At 36.9% G+C, this 21215-nt stretch overlaps 2 protein-coding genes across 6 annotated transcripts in view; one reads left to right on the forward strand and one right to left on the reverse strand.

Moving 5' to 3' along the window:
• Window positions 1-230: 230 nt before the first annotated feature.
• LOC127965081 (MOB-like protein phocein) lies at window positions 231-8131 on the forward strand. Of its 5 annotated transcripts, XM_052565640.1 has the most exons (9): window positions 231-382; window positions 1841-1999; window positions 5090-5152; window positions 5432-5532; window positions 6020-6062; window positions 6235-6321; window positions 6624-6703; window positions 7113-7224; window positions 7608-8131. In XM_052565640.1, exons 1-9 carry the CDS (start codon window positions 380-382, stop codon window positions 7737-7739), a joined length of 780 nt encoding a protein of 259 aa, XP_052421600.1. In that variant the 5' UTR covers window positions 231-379; the 3' UTR covers window positions 7740-8131. The 5 variants fall into 5 exon arrangements, with proteins under 5 accessions (XP_052421600.1, XP_052421597.1, XP_052421598.1 ...); XM_052565636.1 differs by lacking the exons at window positions 231-382; window positions 1841-1999 and adding an exon at window positions 4264-4401; XM_052565637.1 differs by lacking the exons at window positions 5090-5152; window positions 5432-5532; window positions 6020-6062; ... (2 more) ...; window positions 7113-7224; window positions 7608-8131 and adding exons at window positions 2109-2198; window positions 2626-2805.
• Window positions 7565-21215, reverse strand: part of LOC127965080 (raftlin-2) — a 31635-nt gene continuing 17984 nt past the window's right edge. Inside the window, exons 2-9 of the mRNA XM_052565635.1 lie at window positions 14898-15078; window positions 13953-14061; window positions 12618-12807; window positions 12079-12297; window positions 10786-10892; window positions 10576-10679; window positions 10409-10487; window positions 7565-9685 (exon numbers count right to left, since the gene is read on the reverse strand). Of these exons, the coding sequence (XP_052421595.1) occupies window positions 9488-9685; window positions 10409-10487; window positions 10576-10679; window positions 10786-10892; window positions 12079-12297; window positions 12618-12807; window positions 13953-14061; window positions 14898-15078 (1187 nt within the window). The 3' untranslated portion in view covers window positions 7565-9487. The remainder of the gene's footprint in view (window positions 9686-10408; window positions 10488-10575; window positions 10680-10785; window positions 10893-12078; window positions 12298-12617; window positions 12808-13952; window positions 14062-14897; window positions 15079-21215) is intronic.

Below are 21215 nucleotides of genomic sequence, written 5' to 3' on the forward strand. Positions count from 1 at the left end.
CATGTATTGACTTGTATAAGACAATAAATTCGTATTTTTGTTGTATAATTATTTATTTAGTATTTACACTAGGTTAATATTATTTATTATTATTTAGGTCCCTATTTACGTAGCTTTTTACTGTATTCATTTTGTTATTTGTAATCAACAATGCCTTTTAAACAGGTAAAAAAAAAAAAAAGTAAACGTCTTTGTGTAACGTTAGTCGATCGAGGAATATTCTAGATTTCGGGACGGGGGGTCAGTAAGGATTAGTGTTTGGCGCATGCGCAGTGCCCTTCCAGACATTTCTTCTTCACGTGGATCGCACTGGTTAAGTGTTCCTGTGTGACTGTCTTGTGCTGCCCTGTCGGACTCGCTTCTCATAAAGATCAACAACATGGTAAGACGCGTAAGATTACTGCTCAAGCTGCACCACTGAATGACTTGTTTATGTAGTTATTTGATTTGTGTGACTGAGATAGCGCAGTGTTTTATAACGCTCCATCAATTTCAGCTGCAAGGTCACGGTTAGGAACGAACTCGTGCTCTGAGTTAATATAATATAATATAATAACACATTGATGCGATGAGAAGCGTTACTTCGTACACAGTGTTTGGAGGAATGGTTTAAAAGGAGTGTTTGGGGATTTCACAGATAACCCGGTTTGCTATCATTAAATCTGAGCAAATCGTTGGTTTACAGACGAGTAATGTTTAAAAGTGTAGCTTAAAACATGTGGTATATTTATTTCACAACATATACTATTTTATTGTGTATGACAGTGTGTAGAATTATAATTTCTCTCCATGCGTATAAATTATTTTTCTTGCAGGTGCCGTCACATCTTGCATGTGAAAGCTCAATATATTTCCATCATCTTAATTTCTTGAATCGGGTTGTCACACTCCTCTTGCTCCAAGATCATTACAACCAATAGCGCGTCAGCACGATATGAACTTCCGGGTCATTTTGAATGGAGGCGAACACGTGCATTTTTATGTGCAGTAACTGAGATTATTTTGTTTTCAGTTCGATTCAAGCATAGAGATGAAATATTGTCTCTAGATGGGTTGACAGTTTATTTTTTCTGTATTAACCTTGTAATAAATTAACATAGCATATTATTTTAAAAATGCTCACGTTCTTAGGTATCAGACAATAACTAAAGACATTTGTGACATGAATTGCTTTTTAATGTATTATGAGGTCAGATGGGAATGCACAACTGATTAATTCTAGGAATTTTCTACATTCCGAACCGTTTGGCCTTGTGGGGTTATCGTGATGACTGTCCTTTCGTCCTTCAGCAGGATAGTAAACATTTACAAAACCTCTAAACTCCTCTCCTCCCCCACATGAATCCTCAACATTGATCCCATCTACCCTCCCTCACACATGTCCTTCTCTCAAGGTCACACACACACACACACACCTGTTCTCAGACAAGCAGCTGCTCTCATCTTTAAACTTTGTGAACAGTTATGGTCAGTGGGTTTTTTTTTAGGTATCCTTTTTATATATGCATTTAGTAGGCTAAAATGTGTACTCTGTATGGCAGATAAACTAAAGATTGAAGTCAACTGGAGTCAAGAACTCACAGTAGTGCTTTTAGGGGAGCATTACTTAAAGGTCTGCTTTTAAAAGGGAATGTAACCATAATAGTTATTGATTGATTAATATTATTTGAACAGCTCTGGGAATAGATATAGAATGTAGCAAAAATTGTAGAGGAAAAGAAAGACTTCTTTTTCTCTCTTCTAGTCTGCAATTCCTCCTAGTGGTACATTTTTGTAGTGTTGCAGAAAACATGCATAGACATAGGTTCTACACTGTACTAAGCATGTCTTTGCCCCAAAGCAGGCTTTCCGGAAATTCCTTCCCATGTTTGACCGTGTGTTGGTGGAGCGGCTAGCTGCAGAGACTGTGACAAAAGGAGGCATCATGATTCCAGAAAAGTCTCAAGCCAAAGTGCTGCAGGCTGCAGTGGTGGCAGTGGGTCCAGGATCCACCAACAAGGTAGCTTTTTTTTTATAAGCTTATATTTTATGTTCTGATCCAAGCGTTTTCTCTACAGTGTGTGAGATGCATGCTGTACCTCAGACTTTAAATGATGTCTGTCTTTTAGGATGGGAAAGTAACACCTGTCTGCGTCAAAGTTGGGGATAAAGTTCTGCTGCCGGAATACGGAGGAACAAAAGTTGTTCTTGATGATAAGGTTAGATCATTGGTCATGATTGGATTATAAGATGATTGATTTTTTTTTTTTTTCGTACGTATTTCTTATTATTAGTTCATACATATCCATGATTTAGACTATTTTAAAGATCTTGGCTTGTTATTATAGACTTTAGTTAGGTCAGACACCATAATTAATTTAAGAGATGAACACAAGGCTGTAAGGGAAAGTCTTTACAATGGCATGCACTGTATAAAGGTCCTAGATTACAACAAATTAAAAAATTTTGGAAATAACTTTTTTTAAGTTAATTTAAACACAGTAATTCTATTCTTCACACCTTTGTTTCATTCCTGTCAGAAAATTATGTTGCTATTCTAAATAAGTTCTATAAAAGAAATGTAACCAAATTATATTTATAATTTGTATAATGGTGACTTGATTATATTTGTATTTCCTTTTGTAGGACTATTTCCTGTTCCGGGATGGAGATATTCTTGGCAAATATGTAGAATGAAGTGGGCTTGTTCAAACATCTGTGTCATCCTGGAGTCCATGGAGAAAGGGGTTGTTCCATGTTTGTTTGTCATTCAATTGTAAATAAGTATGATCAAGTTTTGTTTAAAATAAAGTGATCTTGATGTTTCATCTTGCTTCTTCATGGAACTGTTTGGAAATGAACATGTGAATGTTGAAACATGAATATGCACTGTCTGAATTGTGTGTATTAGGATACACACAGAATTAATTGCAATTACTTTATATTCCATATTCATGAACTGTTTTAATGTTTGGTCAGGTATGAATTCTTGAACTCTAACTTTATAGAAGATTACAATGGAGTCTTATAGTCTTATTTTTATTGTCATTATAAATTAATTAGAGAACTAATTATAGGGTTTGAAAATTAATTTTTTACCATAAAAATGTGTATTCCATGAATCATTTCCTCTGAATTATGAATATGTGCTACAGCTGGTAATCGGAAGGAATAACTAAAATAATAATAGTACAGTGCCTTTTGAAAGTAACCAGACTCCTAGACCTTTTTATCACAGTTATATAAAAAATGTTTTTTTTTAACTGCCATGACATTTTTGTTCATTAAAAATTATTCAAAAAAATTATTTTTCTTTGGCATTATTTAGAATAATCAATAGGTACACATTTACATTATTAATGAATATATGTAAGAAAGAAAGCAAAGAAAATGTGCTACTACACTCTGAGAAGCTTGGTTCACTTGCTATTGCTTGAAGCTTGGCTATTATTTCAATATTAATGGACTCTAGGCTTTATGTTTGTACAAGAAGGTCCTTGAGTCCTTAAAGGGTTAGTTCACCCAAAAATGAAAATTCTGTCATTATTGACTCATGTCGTTCCAAACCCGTAAGACTTCTTTTCATCTTCAGGACACACAGTCATATTTTAGATTTAGCCTGAGAGCTTTCTGTCCCTCCATTGAAAATTTATGTACGGTATACTCTCCATGTTGTCATTTTTTTTATTTTTGGACCAAAATGTATTTTCGATGCTTCAACAAATTCTAACTGACCCTATGATGTCACATGGACTACTTTGATGATGTTTTTATTACCTTCCTGGACATGGACAGTATATCGTGCAGTTTCAATGGAGGGACAGAAAGCTCTTGGACTAAATCTAAAATATTTTAAACTGTGTTCAGAAGATGAGGTCTTACAAGTTTGGAACGACATGAGGGTGAGTTTTTAATGACAGAATTTTCCTTTTTGGGTGAACTAACCCTTTAAGACACATTGTGAAGTATCACATATTTAATGCAATATGCATATTTAATTAACATGTTAATGCAATAGGCCCCAGGTGAAATAACAGTTTAAAATACAGTTAAAAATAAATGTTAAAAAATATTAAACATAAAATAAATACTTTTAAGACATTGTGAAGTTGATAATTGTGAACGTGTTGTCCAGTATTTGCTGGGATCACTGTACCTGAGCTCCTCCTGTAGTAGCTTCTCGTCCAGTGGGGGGGGGGGGGGGCGTGGGGGGGGGGGGGCGCTGTCAATCAGACGGAGCTTCTCCTGTATTAGCGCTTCTCGTCCAGTGGGGGCGCGCTGTCAATCAAACTGAGCTCCTCCTGTAGTAGCGCTTCTCGTCCAGTGGGGGCGCGCTGTCAATCAAACTCTAAATCTGTCGAGATGGTCATGGCGGAGGGCACAGCTGTTCTGAGGAGGAATAGACCGGGCACCAAGGCGAAGGTAAAATCAAAAGCGAATAACACTCGAAATCATTTCACTAACTCAAATCTGTTCGTAGAGTATATTTTAATGTTATATTTAGATAAAAACGATTTGTTCTCGTGTGTATGCGGAAACCGCAGATATACTCAGGAGCTAAGCTAGCAGTTAGCCGAGAAAACGAATGATTCTCAAATGGAGGTTTTTCGTCGAATATCCTGTTCATGATAGTACTTATGTTGTTTTTAAAAGTACTTGAATGTGTACTGAAGTATTGGGCAGGAGGCGTCCGAAATGCCAGGCTTTCACGATTTAGTTGTTTTGGCAAACAGCAGTCAGCTAACGTTAGTAGCCGTCTGGAAGTACCCGGATGAACATCACTGCTGCTGATGCTCAAATACATTAAATTATTATATTTAAAACATAGTTAACATAATATACGCTTATATGTCAGAGTCATACAGCTTTCAGGTATTATACACTGCTGTGTTCAGTCACTAATATATAAAGAAATTGATATAACCAATGGGACATTTTACAATGGGAACAACGTAGAAACTGTAGTTAAGTTGCCTAAATGCTATGACGTATATGTATGTATCACACACGTACTGTCAGTAATTGCTCAACATTGGTTGAACTGTATTGAATAAACAAGTGTTGTTTCTATTAAGGTGTTTATAAAACTGGTTGTTTTATTCATTATTAGGAATTCTACAACTGGTCTGATGAGTCTTTTGAAGAGATGGACAGCACACTGGCAGTGCAACAGGTGACCGCTTTTCTCACTTCATTGAATCACTGAAGATTTTTGAGAGTTGCTCTTTTCCAGACCGAGGCCAAAGACTGTCAAGCTCCAAAAAATTTAAAAATTTAAAAATTGTCAATGTGATTTTTACACCATATTCTAATGCCCTTTAAGTAGTACAGTATCTTTATATGAGGAACAGATTGAAGTTGTGTGCTAAAGTTCATTACATTTTGAAGTCATTGTGTTCATTTCTTTTCTGTGTTTTTATATTGTGAATAAATGGTTGTTTTTGCTGTTCAGTATATTCAGCAGAACATCCGTTCAGACTGTTCCAACATCGAGAAGATTATGGAGCCTCCAGAGGGACAGGATGAGGGGGTGTGGAAATATGAACATCTCCGGTATATTATTAGTCTGAACGTCATCTCAGATTCTTCATTTCAGCTTTCACATCATCTAATGTTGTAATGACATATAGCTTATAGTTTTTGGTCAAAAGATAGGTCCCACATTATATTAAACTATAATGTCTTTAGCTACTATGTACCTGCATAAAGATTTGCGATTTGTGTTAAAGTTGTATTGCAAGATACAGGTTTGTAGCATGGTTAGGTTTTGAGTGTGACAGATAGGGTCTACAGTCTAATTATACATGTAATTACAGAATTTGATATAGTAGATGTAATTGCATGCTTCTTTAATATACAAACAACTTAAAAGCATGTGTGAACACAGTAAGGGGAATATTTATTTAAATGTTAGTACATGGTAGTTAAAGTTGGTCTTCAAAATGTTTATCAGATGGCAGATTCTCTTTGTTGCTGTGTCTTGGGAGTTTTTATTGTATTTGTGTAAATTGTAAATATTCTGTTCTGTATTTACACATAGACAGTTCTGTTTGGAGCTCAATGGCTTAGCAGTTAAACTGCAGGTAATTATCTCTCTTACACTTTATGGCACTGTTACATTACAAATAAATCTTATAGTCTGCACTGCACTATTTAAAAGTAGTAGGTCTCCTTGCCACGTACCAGGTTGTTTGAGATGTCTTTACATTTGTCTGCAGATATTTATTTAGACTGTGTGATGTCTTTGCTCCATAGAATGAGTGTCACCCTGACACGTGTACCCAGATGACTGCCACTGAGCAGTGGATCTTTCTGTGTGCTGCCCATAAGACTCCCAAAGAGGTGAGTGTCTCTGTGACCTTTTGATCCAAGTTCAAAGTTTGCATTTGAAATGAGCTTTGAAGTAAAAACGAAGTTATGCCCATGTGTGAATTTTAGGGCTGCATGATCTCTATATTATGTCTTTGATGAATCAGATAAATAAAATTAAAAAACAGATGTTATCGTTTTTTTCATGTCCAGAATGTGTTTAAATTGATCATCAAATTAGTTGATTGTTTTCATAGATTGTCATTTTAATCTTAGAAGCTAAATAATGGATGATTGTGTCTTATGGTGATTTGTTTGTTTCCGGTGGCTCACAGTGCCCTGCCATTGACTACACAAGGCACACTCTCGATGGAGCTGCGTGTCTTCTCAACAGCAACAAGTATTTTCCCAGCCGGTGAGTTATTGAACATCTGTTAAAGCAGGGGTGTTCAGTGCTCCTTCTGGAGATCTGTTTTAGTTCCAGCACTGCTTAAACACAACCAAATTTGAGTTTTTAATGGACCCCCCCAATCCATTTTTTATTCCTTGTTTAGGGGGTGGGTGATATAACCAGAATGAATAGTAAATAGGCTTTCTTTATTATTATTAATCAAAACCTTATGCAGCTCAAACCTTTCAACCCTTACAGAGTTCCATATCACCGCATGACTTAATTATTCCAGCTACTATAAATAAATACAGCTTTACCTACATATATGCTTTATATCATGAATTTGTAAGATGTTGCGTTTCTAGGATTTTCTAGCTGTAAACAGGTTACTGATGTTTACCGTAACCGCTGCTCCTCTTCGTTTTCTGTATAGCGTCAGCATTAAGGAATCATCTGTGGCCAAACTGGGCTCTGTTTGCCGTCGCATCTATAGGATCTTCTCCCATGCTTACTTTCACCACCGCCAGATTTTTGACAAGTATGAGGTGAGCAAGATCATTTATGTAATTCATAAGCACGTATATTTCATAAAACATAAATCATTTCACAATACACTATTTTACCAAATATTTGTGTGCTGTATTTTTCTGGTTAACGGAGCGGTTGTTAACAGGAATTGCAGCCCATTAAGAAAGGTTCCAATTGGTAATTAATGAGATTTCTGTGAGGGCCGTGTCTAAGTAAGCAGCTCACAGAGTGTTTGGAGTCATTACTTCAAGTGAATGTTAAGCATGATAATGAGCAGTGGTCATGACAAAGCAACTCCTGCAGTGGTCAGTAGGAGGCATCTTTGGACAGTTAGCTAAAAAAAGCACAGTCAAAGCATCAGACAGAAACATTTAATCAAAAGATCATCTCTTTCCCACAGAATGAGACTTTCTTGTGTCACCGCTTCACTCGTTTCGTGATGAAGTACAACCTTATGTCTAAGGACAACCTCATCGTGCCCATCCTGGAAGAGGAAGTCCAGAGTGCCACTGCTGGGGAGAGTGACGCCTGAGCTGTATTTGTGCATTTTGAGCCTCTAGAATCCAGACAGCAGAGGTGTACAACTTTAGTCATTTGACATACGTTACTTTTCCACTCAATAATGCTTCATTTGATCCAAATTTCATCTTTCAGCTGTAACAATCAAAACATTACATCCGCAGCTCCTTGTACATATCTCACTCCATCTCCATTGTAAATTCTGCTCAACCAATAAGAATTTCCTTTCTTTTTCCCCCTCTCCCGACTATAAACCAGTCTGGTGATATTCACCCTGTCTTTTCTCTCATTGTTAAATTATTATATGGGTGGAGGGCTCTTATCCGGCCCACTTTGACCTTTTTTTTTTTTACTAAAATGTATGGTATTTCCATTGTCTGTTGTTAATAAAAGACTTGTACCTAATTTATGCTTATGCATTTAAGCCGTGTTCGACTGCTAAGTGACAACACAAATTTCCACTTTAATACGAGGTAAATGGTAAATACCCATTTAATAAACCATTACAAAAACTGTCTGAAACACGTTCAGATACTACAGTTGGTAAATAATACTGATCAGTTCTGGTATATTAGAATATAATGTTAAATATCTTGGGCTTAGCTTCTAGGATTGAAGAAACATCTTATTCGGTTCAACATATACAGCAGCTTGAAAGACTGTTTAGCTAACAAAAATGTGCTGCTTCTATTCTACCATTCCTCAAAGAGGGATAAACATCGTCAAGGCAACGCAAGATACAATCTGATAAAATACAAAGCTTAACGTGGTTAAATTCTACAAACATTTTAAGGTAGCACAAGCAGCACCACTTCAGCTCAGTTTGAAAAATCCAGCCGTATAAGCTGAGAACTAGTCAGTTTATACCAAACAAAAGAAAGTACCTTGCCCATAGTCCCTTAGGAGTTATTAAACTGAAATGCTGCCACTTAACATGCAAATCGAAATGTTTTACCCTTTATCCTTTTAGATAGTGTGAAGAAACTCCCAGGAGATTAAGATCCAAATCCAGCTTTAGCACCACTTGAACACATGGCAGAGATCAGATAAACCAGACTACAGCGTTTAGTACTGGCTAGTTCTTGGATTCCATTCCGAAGCACTGTATGCTTATGGTGCATATGCATTTCCCTCAAACACTGGCATCCCAAACTAAATGGAGCTTTTCTGATATTTTGACTCCCAGTCCTGGAACATTTCTGCAAGAAAATGTAAACACATCGCAAATCTGCACACCAAGTAAATGTCAGAGTCCTGCAGTGGGACTGTTTGGACACTCAGTTCCTGAGTTCGTCACGTTGAACTGTTGCAGGTGTTAGAACAAACAACTGAACTGTCAGCTGGGATGAAGTAAAAAAAAGGAACAGGAAAAAGAACAGCAAAAAATGAACAGTGAGGAAGGACACTCACAGTGATGAGGAAAAAAATAGTGTAGGAGCTCCACCTTGAGACAAATGTGATGTGAACTGAACATGGTATTGTGCGAGTGCTGCAAAATACTGTTGATGTAAATAAAAGTGAATTTCAGAGTGATTTCAGTTCATGTACAATGAAGAGTAAATAAAACCAAACTCTATGATACCTTATGGCTTGTTAAAAAATAATTTACAACGTGTTAAAAGTGCTATGAGTCTGTTTCTAATACAGGGACACAAATCTCGTGGTCTGGTGATGTGGTCAATTTTATGCCACTTGCCGCTCTCAATCGTCAAAGATTTCTGACAGAACTTGAAAAAGAAATTTCATCTTTGAGTTGGTTCATCACATACAGGTGACTTCTGCAGCCCCATCGTCTGGCTCAAATCCTCCCTCATCTAAATGGGACAGGGCACTGGGATACCCCCCTCCAAACACGGGGAAACCGCCGATTCCCCCGGAACATGGAGACGACAGCTCTGTGTGCGGTTCATCCACACCTCGACTCACAGAGTGACTGCACACCTCTCGTCGTGTAGATCCCTTCAAGAACCAAAATAAAACAACATGCCATAAAATCTCTCAATATTGCAATTTTTTGAAAACTTTAGAGAACAAATGATTCATGTCCTTAATGATTTTGTATTTTTATTCGTATAAAAAAAAAAGTGACTTAGTTAACCAAAAAAAAAAAACACAAAAAAAAAAAAACGTACATTTTTAATAAAGCTAAAATAAAATATAAATATTAGAAACAATCTAAACAAAAAAATAGAAATGTTGCAGCATTATTTCAGTATGGTTTATAAACTAATATAGCTGTTAATGTTTAAATTACATTTTTATATTTTCTGTTTTCGCTTTTAATTTAGACTTTTTATATATATATTTTTTAAGTTTAAAGTTACATTTTAATTAGTTGGTAATTTTAATTAATTTTAATTCATTTTAGTAATTCAAGGTCAACTAAATAAGGAGTATAATATGCAAATTACAATACACTCAAATTGAAACTAATTCAACATACTAATAAATGCAAGAATTGTATATATAATATCAAAATAATACTTTGTGAGTGGTTGTTCAAAATCATTTTAAAATGTTATTAATGCTTTTGTTGAAAAATTTTGTTGAACTATCACTTTAAAAGTTAGTCTTCCTCACAAAAACAATTAAATCCTTTAAAAATGTATTCGACTAAATAAGAAAAGCAACAGATTCACAAATGTAATACTGTAGTTTAAAATGACATTAGCAAACAGCTACCTGACTGTGCTGTGGTACCGTTTGACCCTTGACGGGTCTTTGCAGGAAAACAACCTGCTTGGTGGCGAGATTCCCTTCACTGCAGAAAAAGAAAAGCAGTCAGCTTGGGACACGGTGATGGGGTGTAAATAAACATGATTATATGGCTTGTACTGTGAGGGTCACACCTGTCATGGCGAATAATTGGGGTGGGCAACACACAGGTGAGCAGCCAGCCGAATTCTGCTAGAGTGTGGAGCAGAGGACCATAGTCGGTCTTTACATTTGAACCCTGGGACCCAAACAGGAAATCACAAGACAACTCAAAATTGCACACACTTAACATCCTTCATGTGATAATGTGACACCTTTCAGATATTTCATGCATGCAGTCACACCTCTATAACGGTCCACTGCTCCACTACAATGGTGTCGTTGGCAGGTGGCGCTGTGCTTCTCTCCTCATAGACAAACAGTCCCTCTAGAGACCTGGGCACTGGCTCACCTGTAAAAACACCATTATACTGTAGAAGCAAGTCAATTACAATTCACAGCTAGATTTGTTTTTCTAGATGTGTACATGTGTGTCTGAATGTTAACGTATTCATTCAAATGCATCTTTTATCATTAATACTCTGATCTGAATGTTAAACGTGACTGTTTATAGTACAGGAGACAATTTTAATCCGATTTTTTCTGTATTTTCACCCACTGAACCATAGAGACATCATTTGTAGGTCTCATTTATTCAGTGCTGGAAGTGTGTCAATGACCTACTAAAGATAATGAAACTGAACTACTTGTATGACAGCAAGATACATTAATGAGAGGAAGATTATAGAGCAAACACTGGGAACATTACAGGTCTTTTTGTTTTTTTTTGCAATTAAATTATACATCCTTTATAATATATTCCAGGTAGACAACATACACGTACTATTGTTCAAAAGTTTGGGGTTAGTAAGATTTACAAATAACAATAATACTTCTATTCAGCAAGGATGCATCAAATTGATCAAAAGTGACAGTAAATATATTTGTAGCATTTCTAGTTAAAAAAGAAATTAACTTAATTTATTCTTTTATTTAAAATCTTATGTAATTTTAAATGACCACCAAATAACATAAACAGTATACATATTAAATATACTATATAAGGAAATATATTACATGGGAAGAAAGTGAGTGAGATTATAGGGCTACTTTGTAAACTGTTTTTCATGGTCAAAATGACTAGCTCCAGATGTCTCAAACACACACACACACACACACACACACACACACACACATCTGATTTAGCTCCTATTAGTCTGGTGCGAAACAGGAAGCACGGTCGTGAGGTTAGGGACGTGAGCTCTAAATTTAGTTCTGGTGGGAGACAGGAGAAGGGAAACGTGGCTTTGGTTAAAGACAGAGATATGTGAAGGATGCATAAAAATGAGGATTATAAAGAAGACTTCTGAAAATAAAAAGCTATACTTGGAGGAAAAAAACAACAACAAGATGACAGGGGTTCTGGTTTGTTAAAAAACAATCAGTTAATTCCTTATATTAAAAAAATCATAAATCTTCCTTATGAAGAGCTAAAGAGGGATGTTGACATCTTCCTTTCACAAACAAACATTTCAGCGGAAAAAACAACCAGCTCAGGGAATCAAATTGTGACAATCAAAAATAAGTCCAAGATCTACCTTTAGGTGTGTCCCAGTATACAAAGGAGTCGACCAATGACCAGCCCTTGCGGTAGTAAGCTGCGGTCAATTCCAGCCAATCAGCTTCCAGGGCACTGACGACTTGACCCTTCCTGGACACGCGCATGGACAGCGCACCCTGGTGGTAACAGCAAGCCAGCGAATCCAGCGGGGCACATCCCGGAGCCCAGGAGTGAAACAGCACCAACAACCTCAGGTCTGAAAACGATAGCGAGTCTCACACACGTTTTGTATGACCAATGCAACCTCAATCTTTAGCATTTTTTATTAAAGTCAGACATGCAATGATCATTGCTTCAGACACCATTTTTAATAGGTCAAACTATCAGTCCATCTACAATAACTGATAAGTGTAATTAGTGTAACAAATATTATTAAAAATTACACCGGTCTAGTAATTATTTTACTAATGCATCTCTTTGTAAAACCTTGAGTGGTGTATCGAATTTAAAACTATTAAAATGGTTTAAATTGTTAGACTGCAGACGGTCCATAATGCAATTAGAGGAGCATCTCACCTGGGCTGTAGCTACGGCCCTCTAGATCTGTATCTCCGGGTGGGGTATGAGGCGGGGTGCGAGGTGGGGTGCGGGGCGGGGAACGGCAGCCCCTCCTGGGACTGGGCACCCTACCATTACATCCCCCTCCTCCAGCCTGCTGGAGCACCGACCCCACAAACTGCACGCCACCCCTGGAATAACTGTTCACCTGAGGACAGACACACACACACACACGCACACAACACACCTGGTTAGTGATCTTAAAGCATATTTAAACATTCCATCACAAGGAATAGAAATTAAGGTGGATTTTTAGAGGAGAAAGTCCTCATGAAAACTGGGCATTATACACTAAAAGACTGAGGATCACACACACACACTTGATTTTATATTAAATCCGTCAACTCAAATCTGCAGCAACTAGTGTCAACTTCTCTGTAAATTGGTGGAGTATGCCAGCCTTTACCTAAATTTTCTTTTTGTGAAGCAAATTTATAAACTTAAACATTTAATAAAAAAAAAAAAATCTAAATATAAAAATGCTTGACTCTTAAAAAGGCATGTGGTGGGGACATGAAATTTTGGCAAGACTCCTAAAAACCTGATCTAACAACTAGTGTTCGACCAATATATATAGGATATTTGCCCATTTGAAATCTCGCCATTGGTCGATATGTTTTTCTGTTCGGTCGTTGTGTTTGAGGCGGGACATTTATTTTGACAGTGCTGAGAATGGCAGCACCTACACGCACATCACTCGCATTCTCCCACTTGCTATTTAACAGTTCTGTCTAATACGGATGGAAGTCTGTCAAATAATCAGAACGGTTCAAAAAAAAAAAAAAAAAAAAAAGGCATACAAAAAACTATAATGATTGTTTTTATATTAATATAGTAATAGACTTTTATTTTACATTCAGAATGCCGACGGTAAACGAGTGTTACCTTGGCTTTATTTTGAAAAATAAAATAAAAAATAGGATTCAGGTTACAGTGTTTACTTTATTAATATTTATAATATATTTAAATATTTATTTGTGAAATTTTTTTTCTTAAATATTAAAGTACATAATTATATTGGCTTCATATCAGCCACTCTACGAAGATATCGTCATCAGCTGTAAAAAACAATATTGTCTAACACTACTAACACCACAAGAGATCTGGCAAAAATAATTTAACTTCTTGAACACTGTAAATCAGGGGTGCTCAACCCTGCTCCTGGCGATCGACTGTCCTACAAAGTTTAGCTCCAATCCTAATCAAACACACCTGAAGCAACTAATTAAGGTCTTCAGGCTCACTTGGACAAAATGGACAACAGACAAAAGCATTTGAAATGAAGACACAGACCCGGTCTATGAGCAGTCTCACTGTGTCACTGGTCAGAGATTCTCCGGGCAGTGGCCACTCCTCCACCCGCAACACTGGCAAGCTGTCAATCATTGGCACTGCAGGATTACTGCAACCACACAACACAAACAAACAAATACAGATCGATTAGGAAATGCATTTTAAACTCGCTGCAGGAAAACATTATGCATATTTTATTATTGCTGACATTTGCAATTCTTGACATGTCCTTCATTAGTAGATTATAAAAATGGTGACACGTTTAACCATAAACCAGCATCAATGAAAACTGGTTTCAAACAACACATTTAATGATTTACAATTCATTCAAGTGAGCTTCAGAGATCACGGGACACAAAGATACTTCTATGCTGCCTTCAAGAAATTACCAGATAGAGGCATTTTAGTAGACAGGAAGTCAAGCAAACAATGTGGATATGCCTGGATGCCACTGCCTGAGAGAATTTTTTTTTGAGGTTTCAAAGCCATTGTCTCTGCTTAAAAGGGCATTCAAGCTAATTCTCACTAGAATCAGACATCAATCAGAGTTTTCATAGGAACTGGCACTACACAGCTCAATGTTTTTTTACACTACAACACTATTAACATATTACAACTGTCCCAGACGTTACTTTGAATAATTTACACCTTCATAGACTAGCTTGTCCTGTTCCTCCACTGCTTCTTTGCAGGTTCTCATTGGCTGCTGAAAAACCACACTGTTGTCAGGGGCTTCTTTCAACTTCAATTTAACCCACATCTGTACCCCAGTATGACTTCACACAAGCCCCGCCCACTCCAGCTAGACTGTCTGACCTCCAACTATGATCCATTAAATATTCATGCGGACTCATTAAAAGTTAATTATTTACTTGGAAGGAGCTGGGGTTGGGTTTTTTGGGGTGCAATGGTGAGGTATGGAGTCTTTTTCATGGAGAACATTACCTGGATCGTGGCCGGACCAGAATGGCCCGGTAAAGCAGGCTGCAGGGCAGAGAGCGGGTCCTGCCCACAGAGAGGATGATGGGATGCAGGGCGGCCAGTACATAGCCCTGGGTGTAGTAGGACTGCAGGGCATGAGGCAGCTCGCACAGCGATGACAAATACTGCACCGTAGGCCGACTACCTGTGGAACACAGCACAAATAAAACTCACAATACACTCAGAGGAAACCACCATATTAGCTAAGCTAATATACTTTATACCTTATGAAAATATTCTGAAGCTACAGGTTGTCTTGTAAAACCGTCATTTTGATTGTTTGCAAGACAATAGTGTTTTGGGAACTGAAAATGCATATTTTTGAAAATGGGTTTCAAAGTGCAAGTTTTTGAAAACGCCACCGTTATCATTTCCGTGTAAACACCCAATACAGGAATCTTAGAAAACGGTGATGTCATTCGCGTGCATAGTACATGTTAGGTACGCGCAGGACGTGTTGATTTTAAAGGCAAGCGTTAACAAACATACACAATGGCAGAATACATGGTACTGCTGTTACTGCTCAAGAGTTTGCTAACGCTTCTTCAGTAGGGATGGGAGTAGAGATACATCAATACTAATGTGAGTATTGAAAGTATTAATACTCAAAAATATTGATACTAAAGGTGTTTTTTTAACCATTGATTTTTGTTTAGCAAAATATTAAGGAGTATAAAATGCATTGAATTGGGCGAATAACCTATGTTAGCAAATAATTGTGTAGGATAGAACTATTTTCCTGCACATCTGAACACTCAAATGATACGAGACAGAATCAATAAATCACAGAGATCGTTCACTCACCTCTGACAGTGCATTCAAGCAGGGCTGACATACACAAAAGTATCGGAAGAAAGCAATGATGCTTTTGGGAACAGCAGCCCAGAATAATGCTTATCAGAGGACAGAAAAACATTATATGTTTGAGTATTTTCACAAACTAATTGAAATTGTAGCCTATAGTTTGTGCAATTACATTTAGGTAAATTGAATATTAAAAAGTTCATATTGATCTTGTTCTATTCTGCAATGTTGATATAAAAATCACACACAGTCTGAATAAAAAGGTTGCATTTTATGATCTTAAATCACTGGCAGTCCCTTATGAACATGAAACATGACTTTACTAAAGGGACCGTAGTTCAACATATATATATATATATATATATATATTTAAAGATTTCCCTGGTTACCACTACAGTAAAGAGATTTTAACCATGTGTAAACAACAATGTAACCTAATAAGCTGCAATTAAAAGCATGTTGAATGTTAAAATGCGTTTCAAATAAAAAGTGGATAACATTAACCATTTTACTCTTAGTAATTTAATTAAATTTAATAATTTATCATATTTAGAAGTATTATATCGATATTGACAATACTGAACTTTAAAAGTATTGGCATGTTAAAGCTCATCCCTATTCTTCAGAAAAAGGGTGTATTTATAATAATAATAATAATAATTCTTTACATTTATATAGCGCTTTTCTAGACACTCAAAGCGCTTTACATAGACAGGGGGTATCTCCTCATCCACCACCAGTGTGCAGCATCCACCTGGATGATGCGACGGCAGCCATAGTGCGACAGAACGCCCACCACACACCAGCTTACTGGTGGAGAGGAGACAGAGTGATGAAGCCAATCAGTAGATATGGGGATTGTTAGGAGGCCATGATGGTCAGAGACCAATGGGCGAATTTAGCCAGAATGCCGAGGTCACACCTCTAGTCTTTCCGAAAGACATCCTGGGATTTTTAATGACCACAGAGAGTCAGGACCTCGGTTTAACATCTCATCCGAAGGACGGTGCTTGTTGACAGTATAGTGTCCCCATCACTACACTGGGGCGCTAGGACCCACACAGACCACAGGGTGAGCACCCCCTGCTGGCCTCACTAGCACCTCTTCCAGCAGCAACCTAGTTTTCTCAGGAGGTCTCCCATCCAGGTACTGACCAGGCTCAGCCCTGCTTAGCTTCAGTGGGCAACCGGTCTTGGGCTCCAGGGTGATATGGCTGCCAGCCACAGACTGATCGACTCCATGCCACGCCGCGGAAAAAGGAGCCCCAACTAAGTATTGAGTACTCACAGTAGCTCACTTACCGTAACCTTGACAACTGGTGGCAATGCAAAATTGTTAGTCTGAGTTTATGTGTATGAATGTGTATATGTGGGTTATTGTATATAGGTGGGTTCATTTAGTTGTTTTGTAAATTGTTTTGCTCCAATATAGAATCTAATAGTATGAAGCCAAAGAAATATGATCTCTAACATGTTACATAAACTACCAAAGAAAGGTCTTAAACTTGCCCATATTAATATATGCAGTCTTAGAAATAAAGTGAGTGATTTAACAAATACTACAACCAAATAATGTGCATGTATTGGCAGTATCTGAAACGCATGTAGACTCTACATTCGATGATGCAACTTTAATGATTGATGGATATAGCATTTTTAGGAATGATAGGAATACATATGGAGGAGGAGTTGCTATCTATATTCAACATCATATACCGGTCCAAATGATGCCAGATTTAATGTATTCTGGTATTGAAATAATTTGGTTAAAAGTTAGTCTGAAACATCTTAAGCCATTACTCATAGGATGTGGTTATAAACTTCCTAATGCTAATAGTGAATATTTAGACAAAATATGTGATATGTTAAATCATGCTAATAGTATGAATCTGGAAACTTACTTAATGGGTGACTTCAACATAGATTGGAATTCTTCTGACTGTTCTAATAAAATCTAATTAATGAGCACAGCAATAGCATGTGGATCATCACAGGTAATTAATAAACCGACTAGAATATGTTTGAAAAAGGATGGTACTCGGTCTGTTTCCTGTATTGACCACATGTTTATAAATGGACTTCAAGTTTGCTCAAATTGTGTATCAGTGGCAGTTGGTTTTAGCAACCACAATCTTATTGCAATTGTAAGGAAAACAAAAGTTCCTAAATCGGGTCCAAAAGTAATAATGACTCAGGGAAGTTGTCTTGGGCCGCTTCTCTACACAATCTTTACCAGTGATCTTCCAACTGTTTTAGATAAAGCAAGAATTTCAATGTTTGCTGATGATCACACGGTATATTTAGCAGGAACTGATATTGGTGATTTAAATGCAAAACTACAAAGAGAACTACAGTAAGTGGTGACCTGGATAAGGAATAACAAATTGATTCTCAGTTTATCTAAAACTACTTGTTTTGTGGTTGGAACTCCTTTTTCTTTACTTGCCAAACCGAAGCCTGAACTTAGCATAGAGCAAAATTCAGTTGAGCAAAAAGAAGAGGCTAAATTATTGGGAGTGATGATTGATAGTAGATTGTGTTGGGACAAACATGTTCAGAAACTGTTAACTAAAATGGGCAACACTTTGGCTGTTATTAAAAGATGTGTAAAATATATTACACCACAGATTGTTAAACAAGTACTTTATGCATTGTTTTTTTCACACCTTGATTACTGCTCTGTGGTTTGGTCCAATACTTCAACTAATATAAAAAAAAACTACATGTCTGGCTCTCTCATGAAGGTGTAGATCAAATGTTGACAAAATTCATGAAAGCCTCTCATGGTTTAAAGTAAAAAATATATTGGGGTATTCACTAATGGTATTTTTGTATAATGTTATAACCAACAAAACACCTTTTAAGTAATATTCCAATTTTCTGAGAAACTGAATTTGGGATTTTCCTTAGTTGTCAGCTATAATCATCAAAATTAAAAGAAATAAACAGTTGAAATATAGCAGTCTGTGTGTAATGAATGAATATAACATACAAGTTTCACTTTTTGAATGGAATTAGTGAAATAAGTCAACTTTCTGATGATTTTTTTTTTGTACAGCCATATACAGTCCATTCCACTTAGGATGCAGTCTATGTAGGCAGCAAACAGCAAGGCCGCCCACTAGGTGTTGGAACAGAGCCTATGTTAAGGTTTCTCTAAGCGGCTCTCCGATAGCGTGCTACCGTTTAGTTGACTTCTTTCTCATGTCTGCAGCCTCTGACAGAAGATCACCCTAACGTCTCCCTCCTCTCCCCCAACCCCCAACCCACTTCCTGTGTCCACAAAGAGCTGCTGTTCACAGGGAGGGCTGGCCCCACGCCACACACACTCAGCCTCACAAACACAACATTCCACCACACATACAACACAAACATACTCACACAAACATTCAGTCCTTCGGTTCCCACACTGGGGCAGACCAGTAAACAGAATTTTAGTCTGAGAAAACACACCAATATATTCTCCCTGTAAACGCATTCTCAAATTGTAACAGCTATAAAGGAAAATGAGTTTTCGACTCATCCAAAAAGGAATTGGGAGCTACCTGAAAGTTTCACCATCCCAGCAGTGTCTGTGGCTTTGACAGGCACATATGCATGCCCACCCCATACATCTGAGCTTCAGACAAGCGTCAAAAACACAATAGTCCTCAGAGAAGAGTGGTGGATCTTTCACAGATATGGACCCTGGAAAGCCCTGCAATTTGTCCCAAACCCTTGAACCCCCCCCCCCCCCCCCCCGTTAACTCACACACAGAGGCCTCTGTTCTCCAGAGATACAGAGACTGTATGTGTGTGTGTGTGTGTGTGATGCGGTTTAGGAAAGGAGAACCAAGAATAGATGAATTAAAAGTCTGAAGGTGAAGGCTTCATAGGGAAAATGAGAAACTGACAGACTGGGCTATAATAAAGGGAGAAAAATTTGGTAAAGGAATTTATGGGACATTTTAATGCGAGAGAGAGAGAGAGAGAGCGGGAGTGAGAGCGAGAGAGATGACGCTTATAAAAGATGACATATACATCTTGCTAGTATCTACTGTACAGAATTGTGCGGACTTTAAAGGGATCGATAATGCATCTATGACAGAGGACTGCCCCATCAACTGTTGAATAAAATCATTGTTTTTTTTGCACACAAAAAGTAGTAGAAACCTTGCCATCCATGCAGGTTCAAAAAGCTCGGATTAAAAAAAAAATAATAATATATATATATATATATATATATATATATATATATATATATATAAAATATGAATTCTAAAGATGATCAAAGGTCTTACAAGTTTTTGAACAACATGAGGGTGAAGTAGTCTTTGACAGTATTTTAATTTCTGAGTGAACGAACCCTTAAATAAAAAAAGTGCTTAACTTCCACCAAAAAAATGCAACGCAATAAATTTATGGTCCTAAAAACAGGATTTATTTTCATCATGCAAAATATTGTTCCTTCTCTTTTTTTGTGTGTGCATTTCTGTGAAACAGGAATTTTTTCAAGCTGCAAAATACTGCAAGGTCATAGCAGTTCATTTCAGTCACAAGCAATGAGACAACCTGATGTTGATGATTAGGATGACTGGATTGAGTTCTCGGAGATAAATGCACGTTCATGGGTTGGTTTAAAAGGGGCTATGTATAGATACTAGAAACCATGAGCTGCAGTATATTAACTGGCTGGCAGCAAGATGGCTGGACTTTAAGGAAATGTAGATAAAACTACATAATGTTATAATAGACAACTGAAATGTAAATGTGCACGGTTTTTATTTGATTTAAAAAATTTTACCTGATTCCCAATTATTTAGATTTGTGATTTATAATATTTGTATAGTCTTTACATTTATATTTTAAAATGTAATTAGCGACGAGTTTAATTTTGACATGACAGCATTGATGAAAGTTTCTTAAGGGTCAAGATCATGTTATCTGCATCTCCTGCGCTCCAAGTCCTTTTCATAATAGCGGTCACCACTCAAATTAATGAACGAGACTCAACTTTATTTGTATAGCATGTTTAAAAGACGTATACAGTTATGAAATAATAATTTTATGACAAATATTTCAGTGAGTAAAAGACACTGGCTGTGTCTAGTATGATATTATGGACTACACAACATTATTATATTATCTTTAAAATGAATTTAACAATTATTATTTTAAATAATTGTCCCTGGATCAGTAGGATACTCCAATTGAAGTAGCGGTGGTAGCAGACAGATTCTAAGGATCAGTTCTGGTTAAAAAGATGTGATCTAGCCCTGTTTACATGAAATAAGCCTGCTCCCAAGCAGATTTAAGCTTATGTACCTGTTGCCATGACAGCAACTCTGAGCTTCCAAGAACCAAATGATCCAAGATCACGATAAATCAAAATCAGTCAATTATAGTTGTATTTGTTTTTTTACATTTTAATTTAACATGCTACATATATTAGGAAAATCATTTAGTACTCAAATCCCCTAGCATGCCAGTATGAGATTA

The sequence above is a fragment of the Carassius gibelio genome, chromosome B9, assembly GCF_023724105.1.
Source record: "Carassius gibelio isolate Cgi1373 ecotype wild population from Czech Republic chromosome B9, carGib1.2-hapl.c, whole genome shotgun sequence".
NCBI classification, from domain to species: Eukaryota; Metazoa; Chordata; class Actinopteri; order Cypriniformes; family Cyprinidae; genus Carassius; species Carassius gibelio.